At 35.3% G+C, this 15,420-nt stretch overlaps 1 protein-coding gene across 5 annotated transcripts in view; it reads left to right on the top strand.

Moving 5' to 3' along the window:
• The window catches only part of slo (calcium-activated potassium channel slo), a 52,696-nt gene that overhangs the window by 6,284 nt on the left and 30,992 nt on the right, over window positions 1-15,420 (top strand). For 2 of the 5 annotated variants that reach the window (XM_066392643.1, XM_066392646.1), the window contains exons 3-9: window positions 2,324-2,509; window positions 8,021-8,082; window positions 8,307-8,318; window positions 9,713-9,809; window positions 10,020-10,131; window positions 10,203-10,354; window positions 10,820-10,987. In XM_066392643.1, coding sequence (XP_066248740.1) covers window positions 2,324-2,509; window positions 8,021-8,082; window positions 8,307-8,318; window positions 9,713-9,809; window positions 10,020-10,131; window positions 10,203-10,354; window positions 10,820-10,987 — 789 coding nt within the window. Of the gene's footprint in view, window positions 1-2,323; window positions 2,510-8,020; window positions 8,083-8,306; window positions 8,319-9,712; window positions 9,810-10,019; window positions 10,132-10,202; window positions 10,355-10,819; window positions 10,988-14,478; window positions 14,571-15,420 lie in introns of all 5 variants that reach the window. The other 3 variants (XM_066392645.1, XM_066392644.1, XM_066392647.1) reach the window with 2 other exon arrangements.

Genomic DNA, 15,420 nt, shown 5'->3' with positions numbered 1-15,420 from the left:
GTCGTCTCGTACTCTAAACCAATTTTTTTTTAGTAAAATCTTATTTTTTGTGCCTTTAACAGTTTGCAAAAAACACATACAACAGCCACAAAAAGCCTTTTGGGTTCTCTCAGTTCATGTCTTTAATTCCCAAGTAATTTTCTTATAAATAAGCGAAACGTCTCCAAATTTCAATTAAATATTTCGAAAACTGCACGTATAGAGAAGAAAGAACCGAAGTGAATAAATTAATTCCTCATATGTTAATTGTTCTCTCTATACAGGGTTATTCACCCAACCCGTTCATTAGAAGTTTACTAGGATCTAAAAGTGATACGAATTTGAAAATTTGGAGTTATGTTAAGTTCGACATATACTATTTTTTTTTAAATAGTTTCAACTTGCTGTCACTTCCGGTTTAACCGGAAATAGCTGTAACTTGCTTATTTCAAATGGAACCCCCAGTATATTATTTTATTTTTACATTCTTCATAATATTTTAGGTACATTTTCTGTATGATGTCCTATACTTAGTTCTTACCGTTTTTGAGATATTTGACCTTGAATTAAAAATACGCCTCTGTAATGGTCAATTTTAAAATTGCATATCTCCGCAGTTATTATGGGCATCATCTCCATATTTTGCAGAATGTCAATACATAGTCTTAGATTCACACTTTCACTATTTATATGGCTTAGTGTTATACAGAGTGTCCAAAATTCAGCTCCTAACATTTACATTTTTGAAGTTGCAAAAGTCGTTTTTTTTTAATAGGGCACCCTATAACTTTAAGCAGTATCAAGTAGAAAATGTAATTCTCTATCGAACTGTATTAGGGTTACCTATACCTATTCCAAACCATTTTCGAAATAATTAAGTTTATGTGAAACTAATAATAGATATTCATTCTGGTAAATTTTTATTATTCGCGTAGTTGGCCGTGAAAAAGAAATAATGACAGTTATTTGTTAATAATGACAGTTATTGTACGTTTCTGTTTTTCGGTGGATGTTAGTATTTAAAGTATTTAAAGTTAAAATTAAAGTGAAATTTTGAAACAAAATGGAAGAATACACAAACGCTGATATTCTCAATTTTGATTCAAAGTTTCACTCTAATTTTGCTACTAACAGCCACTGAAAAAGAAAAACGTACAATGCAAGTAATAACTGTCATTATTTCTTTTCCATGGCCAACTACTCGAATAATAAAAATTTACCAGAATGAATATCTAAAATTAGTTTCACATAAATTTAATTATTTCGAAAATGGTTTGGAATAGGTATAGGTAACCCTAATACAGTTCGATAGAGAATTACATTTTCTATTTGATACTGCTTAAAGTTATAGGGTGTCTCATTAAAAAAAAAACGACTTTTGCAACTTCAAATATGCAAATGTTAGGAGCTTAATTTTGGACACCTTGTGTAATACTAAGCCATATAAATAGTGAAAGTGTGAACCTAAGACTATGTATTGACATTCTACAAAATATGAAAATTATGTCTATAATAACTGCGGAGATATGCAATTTTAAAATTGGCCATTACAGAGGCACATTTTTAATTCAAAGTCAAATATCTCAAAAACAGTAAGAACTAAGTATAGGATATTATACAGAAAATGTACCTAAAATATTATGAAGAATCTAAAAATAAAATAATATACTGGGGGTTCCATTTGAAATAAGCAAGTTACAGCTATTTCCGGTTAAATCGGAAGTGGCAGCAAGTTGAAACTATTTAAAAAAAATAGTATATGTCGAACTTAACATAACTCCAAATTTTCAAATTCGTATCACTTTTAGATCCTAGTAAACTTCCAATGAACGGGTTGGGTGAATAACCCTGTATATAGCTTGTTTATGCCATCGATAGGTAGGTACTTAAATCAATCATGATATTGAATACCTAGTGAAATACCAAAATTTAAAAAAATCTTCACATCTGGACGATACATTGCGATTTACGTTTTTAAATTTCGACGCAGTTTTATGTATGAATGTATGTACGTGTTCCATTCCAGGGAATTTGATCCACAGCCATGTGTCGATATTTTGCATTTTTACGATTAATATACTGTACCCTTGCTGTACCCATGCCGTTGTTAACGACAAGAGAGCAATAAACGTATTATATAGCCTCCATAACGATTCTTATATTAGCATAGTTTTATTCTTTACAATAGTAATCGTAGTAATAACATTAACGACTTCCATTCATGGGATTTACATAATGTTCTACTATCGTCACAATTATGAGGCAAATTGTAAAATATTAGTACTTTAAAATCGAAATCATCCATTTTAATTTATTGCATTGAGGTTCTTACTTTTATGTTTAGATATGGCGATTGTTCGCGTTTCTGTGCTGTCGCAAAGAAGCCGAATATGGTCCGAACGACCCCAAACAGAAGGAGCAAAAGGCAGCCAGACAGGGAAAACAAGAGTTCGAAGGCACTTTTATGACAGAGGCAAAAGACTGGGCAGGGGAACTTATTTCTGGACAGACCACTACAGGTCGAATTTTGGTAAGTTAATCACTGCATTACCTGAAACCTCTTTTATCGATGTGGTTTCTCTCGGGTGTTTAACAAAAACACACTTTACTTAATTGAAATAATTCTAAAAAAATTTCAAACAATAAGTCCACTGCACTTGATTCCTCAATCCTTCTAGCTTTCTGACTTAAATCCGCGTTTAAAGCGCTTATACTTAACGCAGTTATAGACTTGAAGCTATCATCCGATAATCTATTACTATTCTTTATTGTTCACAGCTCCTTTCTGTCCTTTAATGATTAAAAACAAATCAATAATCGATTTCAAGTCTCTATGTATAGAGACCTCGGAAGTCCGAATCGTGTATCAAAGAGCCGAACCTTGAAAACCATCCATTAGCGGCAATAAGTGCGAATTAATTCTTTATTGTCTTTGATAACATTCAGTAATTTTTTTTAAAGATGTTGGTATTATCGATCGTTAGATAGAATTGCTCTTTAGTATAACTTTTTATTTTTTCTGAAAATCGCCCTTTTGCTTGCTCTGGCTGCGATCAAAAGTGTCCAGCGCACTGCAGGAACTCGAGCTCTGCAAGCAGATCGCAGGATGTTGTTGGGTTTGCCCCCCCTCTAAAAATGTGAAGAATGAATAGTTTATTCGCTGCTTTTCATTTGTGAGGTAGCGCAATGTTTGCCATGAAAATAATTAGGTGCTGAATATTTTCTAAGAGCCAGTTGCTCAAATTGTTCGCGTTGTTTGGCCAATGTCCGACGCGCACGGAAAACAGGATTTTTCAGGATAAGGTGCAAATATGGCAAACAAGCATTTTATGAATATTTTAATTATTTTTCTCATTTCCACGTGTATGCTAAAAGTTGTGCATTTCGACGCAATAAGCATTCATCCATAAAACATGTCTATACCGTTGCTGTTCTATTTTGGATTTAATTATTTATTATTTTCCTGATCCTCAGTGTAAATATGAAAGTGGAAATACAAAGATTACACTCGAGCGTTTCGCAGATTTTAGCGGGAGATCGAGGAAAAAACTGAAAATAATTCCAGTTCTGAAAAATTTCAAGCAGGGATGCCTTGGCCTGATATCCTCTGTTTTTTGCGAACTTTTAAACGAAATTACACAATCATACTGGTTATTTTTAAGCAACTTCTGTTATCTATTTTCCGCGGACAGAGAAATATCGATATTATGGTGGGAAATCCAGCTTTGTTATGTTCAGAAAGGAGAATGAGGTTCATGTTAATGCCTTAGACGTAGTTTTACACTATCCTAGTTACATGTCTGTCAAGTTTTTCCGAATAACTCAAATTGGCCTTATTTTAAAATTTCCTATTATCAGGCTCTTTTTTTGTTATGTGTTTGTTGCTAGGTTACTTTTTTCCGTGCTTGGTGATTGCTTTCTGTTTCGTTGGTCTTCGCCAGGTGGACTAACACTGAAAAGGGCCATTTGTAGCTCCCCTTCCCCCACAGTAGCACCCCAAAAACAATAGTTTTGACAAAACGTTCTTTACCATTTACTGCTGTGATGTAAACTTGTCTTTGTATTTTACTCCACAAGTAAAAATCTAAGAGTAGGAGATCTAGTAGGCAAGTCCCACGGGCCCAAACGGGCTGAAACAACTGCCGTCAAATGTTTCACAAAACACTCTTGTTGCATCTATTGGCTGCAAAGAGCCCGCCCTCCTCCAGTTAGAACCAATAGGTGCGATTTTCTTCTAAAGTCACATGTTCTAACAAATCACTATCATTAAAGTTTTAAAAGAAAATCACAAGTCATCCGTAGAGCCTCTGGAGAGAATAGCCTTATTATCAGCATATAGTCAACAGTATTTTCGTTCTCTCTACCGTGCAGAGAAGTTGGGTAAGAGCAACTTTTGTAGATAAGGATTTGTCATGTTTGTGTGTAGCCATATATGTCAGTTTTTCGCCGTTTTACTGCTACCACTGCAGTCCCAATTAAGATAAGGACATCGTCATGGACAAGGTTCTCATGCAAATGAGATATAAGAACTCCTAATTTTCTCTTTCTGTTGATGCTTAAGTATTTACAATTTACGCCAAACAACAGAAATAATTACAGAGATGTACAACAACACCGCATCTATACCTTTGTCGCGGTTTGATTGTAATAAAATTTTATGTTAATGTTTAACCCAATTGTATATAATCTTCTGAACTGTTTAACTGTGAATAATGATTTTATGGCACAATGAGACTTGCGCAGCGATTTTTACGATTCTTCTTGTATGCTTTCGATTTTCCAACAAACTATTTATTTATTGTGCAGTGATTTGTCGGAATTTCCCCATACTAAGGAATTTTGTAAATTTGGTGGGTTATTCAACTTGCACTACGTTGATAATAGAGAAGTAGTGTTTATGCCAAATCGTAAACCTATTTGCTCATCTCGCGATGCCGGCGGTCACATGGAGACGTAAATAGCTACGTGCTCACTTTGAGGTAAAATAATGGCTATACAATGTTTCACTCCCATATATTTTCATTGTCTGGCGATTTCGCGGCACTATCAGTAAGCTTACTTGCTGATATAATCGGTCAGTCCTAAACGATTTTCCGTTTCCTTTTGGGACACCGAATCTAGGTCACATCGAAAGTTCCACACGGCAATTTTCCATGAAAAATGGCCCTACAATCAATTTTTCCTGCGAAAATTAATATTTCATGCAGGACCGCTTAGCGCTCTGTATCATTTACGGATCGGTCAGTAAGGCAATTAGATTTTCGAGTGCACGAAAGAATTTCCTCGAGTTTCACACCCGTTATATCCGATCCGCAACAAAAGGATGATTAATGCCTTTATAACAACGCTCTGATACCTGCTGAAATGCCCCGACCATTTGTTTTTCATGGCGTACGTTCCAACATCGAGTGTTGATGATTTTATTCCCCCTATTTAAGCATTACATCAGAGTCCAATCAGAATTGAGACTTCTGAGTATAACTTGGCACTGACTACGATCGATTCATTTCACAGTCATTAATTTTGATCTCTAAATTTCTAGTATGAAATAAGCTTGCGACTTGCCCAACGATCTATGATCTGTTTGTGGTAGATGTTTCAAGGGATGACCCTGAATATGAACACTTGCGAAGCAGAGTCGGATTTTTCACAGATTCAGATTTTCATGCCAAGTACCATCTATTCAACACGTCAAATTTCACACAAATCATTACTGCATCGCACATTAATTGATTCACTAATTGCGTCCATTCTAAATCTTTCAAATATTAATCGTTAAATCTATAAAACGGGAATGAATGAAAATAAACATTTTTGAGAGACTACTTCGTTTTATTAGGTTCCAAAGTAGGATCGCCCGTTGAATAGTTTGCTAAGTAGATATGGGTTAACTTTTGAAAGTGTGTGTATTTATATACATACATCGGACGTATCTAATTATAATTTCGCTATATTTAGCTAAAGTACACACCAAACAGCGTAAATAACTTGTTTGGTTGCATTTTTTGCAGTCTGATGCGCGTAATTAGACAGATTCATTGCAGGAGACTTCAGAAGAGAAGACTGTCATTAGAAATTTGCTATTGTAAGCTTAAGAAAATTTCAATGAAGGAAAACTAATGGCGGAGGAATTCAGTTAAGGTTAAAAATATCCATCACCAATCTCCAGACTTCAGACGTTGCCTAAAGCGTTTCCCTATAGCTTGTGATACCTCGCTGTAATGCGATTGTATTCTTTTAGTTGTCGCAAATCTTGTAATAATTCAGGCCTTAGGTGAATTTTTACTTTTAAACCTAGAAATAACAGAAAGTTCGGATTTGTTAAATTGGAGAAAAGTGCAGGCTATTCCGGGTATATTCTCCTCCCAATATTCCCTCATCGTTCAGAAAGATTGACATCAAAGAAATTATATTACGGACTTTGCGTAATGTGAAGGACAACCATCTTGTAGGAACAATTTGGGTCTTTTCATGGGAAAGCTGCATATGTAGTCCTTTTCAATTACGTCTTTCGAGTTTAGATAAATGGCGACTTCTAAGGTAACGAATAAAGGTCAAACGACAGTTACCTCGCTTTTCCCTATAATATTAAGAAATACCATTCGTCGAAAAAGAAGATTAAAGGTTCAGTTTGGATGGTCATTGCGTCACCCAATCATAATATTACAAAATTCCAAACGGTACTTATCGAAGAAAACAGCAAATTTCTTCCACGACTGTTGCTCGATTACCTTTAAAATTGCCATTTTTATTTTATTTCGCCATAAACCAGTTTCATTGAATTTTGCCATTAACTCAAGTTAAGATACACGGTCGTGGGAGAGTTGAGGAACGGTCATAATATACTCTTTGTGTAATGATCTAGGGCAGCAGTAAAGTTCAGAACATAATTGCCACTGGAGTTCAGGTTAGTTCGGGTTATAGGTAGCCCCAATAAAAAATGTTAGGAGAAGAAGCAGGCCCCTAACAGACAATTATTCTCCATTATATGAAAGTAGCACACAGAAACTCTGTAACTGACACAAATTTGAGAATAGAACATACGAACAGTGGGAAAAGACAAGACAGGGAAAGTTTCTGCCTCACTCATTCGAAAAAACATTTTTTTCTTAATTTGCTTACTATTACGAGCAGATTATTACATGAAGTAAAACATATTTTGTTCCCATTGAGGTAATTTTTCGGAATTGGAAAGTCCAATAGGATCAAATCAGGTGAGCTGAGTGGAAACTCAATAGGCCCCCTTCTCTCAATCAAATATCCCAAACTTATTACATATTGAATCTGCAATATCTCTACGGACGGCCAGCATTTAAATCTCTATTAAAGTTTCCGGGGATTCAGTTAACATACAAGCGAAATGCTTAATTTAAACGGTATTATGTGGATAATGGTTTAGGAATTGCCTTGACCCGTCGCTAGAAAGCAATAGAGCCAACATAAATAGGTGTACTAGTCTTGATGGAAACACGTGTCTCGTTCCTGGTTAATTTGTCAACTAATTAACATTTCCAATGGATATTGATTGGTGACTCTGAGGCCCTAGTTTCACAGCGCACAGCTGCATATAAGTTTCAAACGAAGTAATTTACTGTAGATAAAAATCTTTAACACACATAATTATCTCTTATCTGATATTAGCAGGAAGATGTTATTAATTACTTAAATCCATCCAAGTTTATAGCCGTCAAGAATTTTTACAAGTTTGAAGTGTCGGTGGGAAAGTTGCCAATTTAAATTAAACTCCTACGAGTAATATTAACTGTTTACTCGAGGATTCGATGTAATTATTGTAAAGCATACATTTACTCCCTAAGGAAAATCAATCAACGAGTTTATTGCTCCAAAGACGGCACGTCTTAATTAACTCACCACGCAGTGTAATTAGGGCGGAAAAGTGCGAGTAAACAGTTTTCCTCAGGTCTTTAATGACGTCTTATAAGAAATATTGCGAAATTAAAGCCTTGCTAGTGGTGAATAGATTGTTTAGACATGACGACAAATAAATTTAAGTTTGTTGATCGGGCCCTTTTCGTTTCAGGTTGTGCTGGTGTTTATCCTAAGTATCGCCTCACTTGTGATCTACTTCATAGATGCGTCTTAGTAAGTATATCCACATTCCCAATTTACTAATGCTATTTAGCTCTATTTTTGGTTCTACATTCTCGTGTCTTAGATTTATCAGTGAATCAAGTGAATTTTCATTATCACATTATAATTCCCTATAAATATCTACATAGTAGCGTTGCGCTATTTTGACGTGTATTAGATGTGCTAACATACATTATTTGGGAGAAGTTTTGTAAATAATTTTTTTTATTTTTTAGTTACCATGCTGGGTAAATATTTTTTGTTACTAATTATCGGAAGTGCAGATAAGTATTCGATCACACAATGGGACGATCTTGAATTAACCACATTTTTCAACTAATTTTTACATTTTTATCGTTGATGTTGTTTCAGTCCGAGGCACTAATGTCGTTCTAATTGTGCTTTAATGTTGTGTGCTTATCTTATAACGCTACTCATATAATAACAATTATGTTAGATACAGCTGTGTTGATATTTAACTTAGGTCTTAGGCATTCGCTTAGAATTTTTTTTACACTTGTATAACAGAAAATGTTATTAATTTTTTCTAAACTTAATAAGCAGCGTAGAACGTGAGTAATCTGAGAACACATACACAAGATGTATACAAGAGGTGTACTACATAATATGCCGTGAAATTTCAATGAATGATTTCCTCACTAAATCCTCACTAATCCACTCACTAGATCGAGAATTGCAATACGTTTTGTAAACTTTTAGGAATCGAGTCTCTGAAAAACTAACTGAAAATTGTCAAGGAAGTAAGTAAAATTCATATCAGATTAATTGGAGGTTAATAAGGTTTTCATATCTTCCCATTAAATTCAGAATTCTAGTCTAGCGCGTTTAACACTTTCACTGTCGGCTTGAATTTCAGCATTAATGGTATCCATCAAGATTAATGGTATTTTTGGCATTTCTGTATTTTGCATCCGCGTGCTATGGATATTCCGTAATTTGCAATAAATTTGAGTCAGTGGTACACGTTGTATACCACCGGCACTTCACCGTGGGCACTGAACGTGTTAAAAGACCTATAAGAACCACTAAAAAACAATTTTGAAAAATTACTTGGGCATTTCCACTCTTATGCAAGTTAAATCAGGTTACTTGAGGTTAAAGAGGTTTTCAAATCTCATCATTAAATCAAGAATTATTTTAGTGCCCTTTGTGGACTGTTGAGAACCGCCAGAAAGGCAGTATGGTATTTTTCCTGTATCCTCGAATGAAGCATTTCACAAGGTGCATCAAATGACACAATCTTGCAAATATGTATAACCCAGGAAATCTTCACTTTGCAATTTGACTGCATATTTAAGGCACAACAAAAGAAAACATTTAAAATCCAAAATATCTTGCTTGGATTCACTTAACCCCTCTAATTCGGCCTATTTGGTACACACAGGGTGTAAAAGTTATCTTGTCATTATTACCAAAATATCAGAAACACCATGCACACATCTGGGTCAACTTCATGCCTAATGATGTTTATAATCACAGTCGTCTGTATATTAAGCACGGATTTGACCAAACAAGTAATATGTCTGCCTTATTATGCTAACGCATACTATAGCAATTCTATGGATTATGTGTTTTTAAATTTGCTGGAAAACTTGACTAATCAACATGTCTTTCTTTCCAGTGAGGGTGTTGAGCATTGCCAGGAGTGGAGTAAAAACATTACTCAACAGATTGATCTTGCCTTCAACATATTTTTTATGGTCTATTATTTTATACGAGTAAGTATGAGGTGCGGAATTTCTAGTCAAGTACTCCATAATGTTGACGCGAATTGAATTGGAATAGAGGCAGAAGTGTGCAAGCAAACATGTTGCAATAATATAACTGATGTGCATACATGAGAGGCACTTGTTGGTGATGTGACAAAACCTGAAAATCCACAAATTGGCAAATAAACGGTCATTGCAGCTCTTATTTCTTTGTTTCAGTTTATAGCTGCTAGTGATAAATTATGGTTCATGCTAGAAATGTACTCGTTCGTAGATTATTTCACGATACCCCCGTCCTTTGTCTCAATATATCTTGACCGAACTTGGATAGGTAAGTTTTGAGACACTAAATGAAACTAAAAATTTATTCATGTCGCAATATTTATGCAACACATTCGGCAGGTCTCCGATTTCTTCGTGCATTGCGTCTCATGACTGTACCGGATATTTTACAGTACCTCAACATTTTAAAGACTTCCAGTTCCATTCGTCTTGCTCAGCTAGTCTCTATATTTATATCTGTATGGCTTACTGCTGCAGGAATCATACATTTGGTAAGTCTGCTTGGTAAAATTTTACAATTAAACATTACCTACAGAAAATAGTTGTGTTGTCTGGATGACAATGGTCTGGATGACCACCAAGAATTCTGAATGAAGTATTTGATAGCGACGAAGTATCACGTTTCAATTCATTTGAAGTGAGCTGGCAGCAGTTTATTGCTGACTAATTTGACAAAAGCTGGATAGATGTCTGCGTCGGTAGTACCAGTATATCGCCGACTGCTGAGGCGTTTGGATGGTCCTGGATGCCTTGCCATGCACTTTTTTAACAAGACTATTGTAAATTCACACCAGTAAACTGTTATTATTACTGATCTTACTGAGAAGATAACTTCATGGAAACGGCTTAATGAGAGCTGATCATCGGTCAGTTTCTTGGTTTCCAGGAAAATTATTTTCCAGTTAAACCTGCGAATACTTTTCCTCACTGAATTTCTTTCTTTCCGAATGTGGTAGCTCGAAAATTCCGGAGATCCGTTGGATTTTAAGAATCCCCACCAGCTGCCTTACTGGACCTGCGTGTACTTTCTGATCGTGACGATGTCCACTGTTGGATATGGTGACGTGTTTTGTCACACCGTCCTAGGGCGGACATTTCTGGTGTTTTTCCTCTTAGTTGGCTTGGTAAGTATTGTCGCTTAGATGTGTCGATTTTATCTTTCATTTTGGCTATTTATTTAATCTATTTCAAAGGAGAGCTGTGATGTCGCCCTGTGCTTACAGTTTTCTTCTTTCAAAACTTATGCTTGATATATCGAATATTGCCTTACTAGAAGTTCCAAACGTATTTGACGGAATTTCTTGGACGATATTTTTACCGTTTTCGAGTACATTGGCATTAAACAAAATAAATACCAAATAATATCTTCCCACCTCCTTTTCATCACTCAAACAATGATTTCATCCAGTCATGTTTCCCCCTTCCAAACCCAAAAACAACTTTTGAAGGAATATAATAGCAGTCGCTGGATAGATGTGTCTGTTCGCAAAGGTAATTAAGTTGATAGAGATTGCATTATATTCTTTAAAATCGGTGTCTAAGCATGCCCCTTTGAGTTCTTTCTGTACCTGCTCTGTGCTTTAAAGCTTTGCATTAGGATGTTGTTATGAGCTTTGGTGTCATGTTACGTAATTGCCACCACTTTGACACAGGCAACGATGATATTATATAACATGTTTTACAACACATTTTGAGTTTCGTAGACTGATTATGAACTGCAGACCAAAGTAGTTAAAATAAACACGTTGCTACGCGACATGCTATGACGATGACGGCGACAATAGTTTCGGATTCTTCCTGGGTTATAAAAGTAATTGCGGCTAAGTAGAAGGAACGCATCTAGCCACGCGCGAATCGTTGTTTAGCTGAATCAAATTTTCTAAATTTCCTACGATTTGTAATGAGGAAATACAGGGTCTTCAGAAATATTCGCAACCGACGTCGCAAGAAATTCTTTAATTGATTTCTGTTTTTTTTTTCATAATACAAAAACCCATTAGCCATTCATCAATTGTGCTGCGATCAGATTCATATGTCAAGACGTACATTTTTCAAATTCCGTATGGATAGAATTTGTGGATCATGAGTAAATGTTGATTTGTCCTTCCGCGACAGATGTGAAATGTTCGTACGTTCATTTTTGTGTATCGAAATGGAGGGAGAAAGAGGGCGAGGCAGTAAGTTGATAAGCAATATTTGTAAAAATTTCGCGTTGGTACTCTTAACCCCAAAGCAGTGCGTCCATATTGAATATACACGTAGGCCCTATAGGAGGCATTAGAGGTGTGCCACAACTACCCTAGTTTCATAATGGAACCCGAATATCCATCGAATCCATTATTTGATTTCCGTAGTTGTTATCGGTTAAGACCCAGTAGCATGGCCAAAAAAGCGATCGCTAACGTCTTGTAAAGGAAATCCGTTTCTAACGATACATTTAATGACAGTGACGGTTTTTGAGGCTCCAAATGCATTGATAAAGCGCCGAGGGTGACTAGGAATGACGAAATCGCTTGTGGAGTAAGTCGATAAATTTCCGAACCACCAAACGGTTATGAGCGTCATTATGGTGCGAGAGAGCATATCAGTTTAGAGCACGGTTCCGGTAAGAGTACCGCCAACGGACCAACAAAATGATTAGGGAAAAGGGGTGAATTAAATCACGTGATTCTGGATATGAGTTCGGCAAAGGTAATGAACGACGGTGACGGGGTGAGGGAAGTAGCGATATCAGTTTCGAGTTCGGTAATGCGCAACGGCGACAATGTGACCAACTAAGGGAAGATAGGTAAGTTCATGAGGTGATCAAAGCAAAGATGAAGTCATGAGCTCAGAGCAAGTAATTCCTCAAGTTATGCAACGTTTTGAGCCAGTAAGATCGGTTACGGGGTCGGCAATGACGTAGATTCGTGTTGCGGTAACACTACAGGGCTTTCCTAAACATGCAGCGCAAATTTAAAGGGGTATTCCTTCGGTCGAAATAAAAAAGTTCCAATGAACAATAATAAATAGATAAATAATAATAATAAATTAACACTATAATAGTAACAATAAATAAATTATATATTCGGAATCGCGTTGTAGCTCATGGTAATTTTGGGACGTAATCCGGGAGCTCCCAATGTGCGTGTATCTCGATGAAATTATAGAGGCTTTGATATGCATTTCATGATTAAAATCATCATTTACATAGTCTATACAGGGTGTCCGAACACCCCGTGTACGCCCTACCAGATATAGTACCGCTCATAATAAGTCAATTTAATTAAACTTGTTTTAATATAAAAGTTCATAATAACGGAGCTAGAGGGTGTCAAAGTTGAAAAAAGAAATCAGATTTTCTTTAATATCTTTCCCCTTCTTCAAGCTAATTTCACGAAATTTTGTATCCGGGGGTTTTTTGCGATGAGAAATTCAAATTTGTAAACCATTTTATTATATCTTCTAGAAGGTGCCACAAGCAACCATTAGGACATTTTTAAATCGTCAAAACTTTTTTCTGCCAGTAGAAAAATCTTTTACCATATCTTTTCTGCTTAAAAAAGGTATACTTGTTAAATATCACTAAAGTCAACTGTTTAAAAGATATTTGCAATTTTATTAGTAGATGTAATTTTTAATTCAAAGCATTTTATTACAAAAATTTCATAGCAAATGTTCAAAACGCGAATCGTTTTATTTGTATTGTAACATAAGTTTTTTATTATTTCTATGAAGACCTTTAAATAAACAAATAAAAACAACACTGCACGTCTTAGTTCCTTTTTGACGTTATTAGAGTGTTGAAGTTTTATTAAGTCAATAACTATCGCTTTTTCACAATGGGTTTTTGAAATCCAAAGTTTATTCGACACCAGTTGATCATATTCAACAGTTACATAATCGAATTTTCAATGCACTTGATGATGTGAGAAATAGGCCAGAAGTTGTGCAGAGAATGCACTTTAATTTCTTGAAAAGAATCAGTTTATGTATGCAAGAAAATAGTGCGCATTTTGAGCATTTGCCATGAAAGTTTTATAATAAAATGCTTTGAATTAAAAATTGCATCTACTAATAAAATTGCAAATATATTTTAAACAGGTATACCTTTTTTAAGCAGAAAAGATAGGGCAAAAGGTTTTTTTACTCGAAATTGACATACACCGTGGCAGAAAAAAGTTTTGATAGCTTAAAAGTGTCTTAATGGCTGCTTGTGGCGCCCTCTAGAAGATGCAACAAAATTGTTTACAAATTTGAATTTCTCACCCCAAAAAACCACCGGATACAAAATTTCGTGAAATTAGCTCGAAGAAGTTGAAAGATATTAAAGAAAAGCTGATTTCTTTTTTCAACTTTGACACCCTCTAGCTCCGTTATTATGAACTTTTATATTAAAATAAGTTTAGTTAAATCGACTTATTATGAGCGGTACTATATCTGGTAGGGCGTACACGGGGTGTTCGGACACCCTGTATATTACCGACATTAAGGGATGATATTTTAGGAAAAAACTCTCCCAAAAACCTGAAAAGTCGAAGACGCTCCTTTAAAGAAATTTTGGTTTGCAGTTCATTAGCTTCATAATACACAGTTGAATTTATAATAACGCAATTATTGGGAATGATGTTTTCAGGCAATGTTTGCTAGTAGCATTCCCGAAATCATAGATCTAGTAGGTACTAGGTCCAAGTACGGAGGCGAGTACAAGCGAGAACATGGAAAGAGGTACTTACCAACCAAAGGAAATCTGGTTATATCATTAGATTAGTTGGATTATGACATCGCTTGCGTTAGCGACACGTTGATTTGATATTGGTACACAGTAGCATGTTATAACCATATTTTCTTCTGCATTAGAGTATCGAGAATATGTACAGTCTTATGTCAAATAAATACATAATATGTGGATACTTGTACTTCGGCCAAGACCTAAACAGTGCATGCTTAAGAAATATAATACAACTAACGATTTTTATTTATTTTCACACAGCCAGCCCGCACAAAATTAGTACATATTATCCTTTTGTTTGGTAACTGTAGTATAATACACGTACTTTTAACACTCTTTTAAACACTAAAATAACCTGATGTTTTTGAGAGATATGCGGAAATTGCTATTTGATAAAGTTTAAAAAATGTCAGGTGACTTATTAGGTACTTACTTAGTACACTATTTGAATACACACTTACGTATTCTAATATGTTTTTTGTTTTTGAGTAGACTGAAGGAGCACTTATAACTGAATGACCATATTTGGATTACAAATCTACTTTTTTAGTATTGATACGACCGCATAGCCCCAACTGATACCTCGCATCATACTCCTCATTCACTCGCCCAACTCCCTCCATCACTCAACACTAATATACAATACACATCCGATTAATGAGTCAATCGGTAAATCAGCCAGTAATAAAACAGTTACTTGAAGAAATTAGAACTTTCCCTTCGACATAACTTGTTTTTGTTCAAAAAAATCTGGCACAACTCCTTGTACGTGTCTTTTAATGCCCTGTAAAAAAATTCGACTAATACAATTAGTTAGTAATAGTAGATAGTTAATTGGGGAGCCTA

This window comes from Euwallacea similis, chromosome 8 (assembly GCF_039881205.1).
Source record: "Euwallacea similis isolate ESF13 chromosome 8, ESF131.1, whole genome shotgun sequence".
In the NCBI taxonomy this organism is placed as follows: domain Eukaryota; kingdom Metazoa; phylum Arthropoda; class Insecta; order Coleoptera; family Curculionidae; genus Euwallacea; species Euwallacea similis.
The sequence above is the reverse complement of the archived record's forward strand: the minus strand, read 5'-3'. Positions and strand labels throughout refer to the sequence as shown.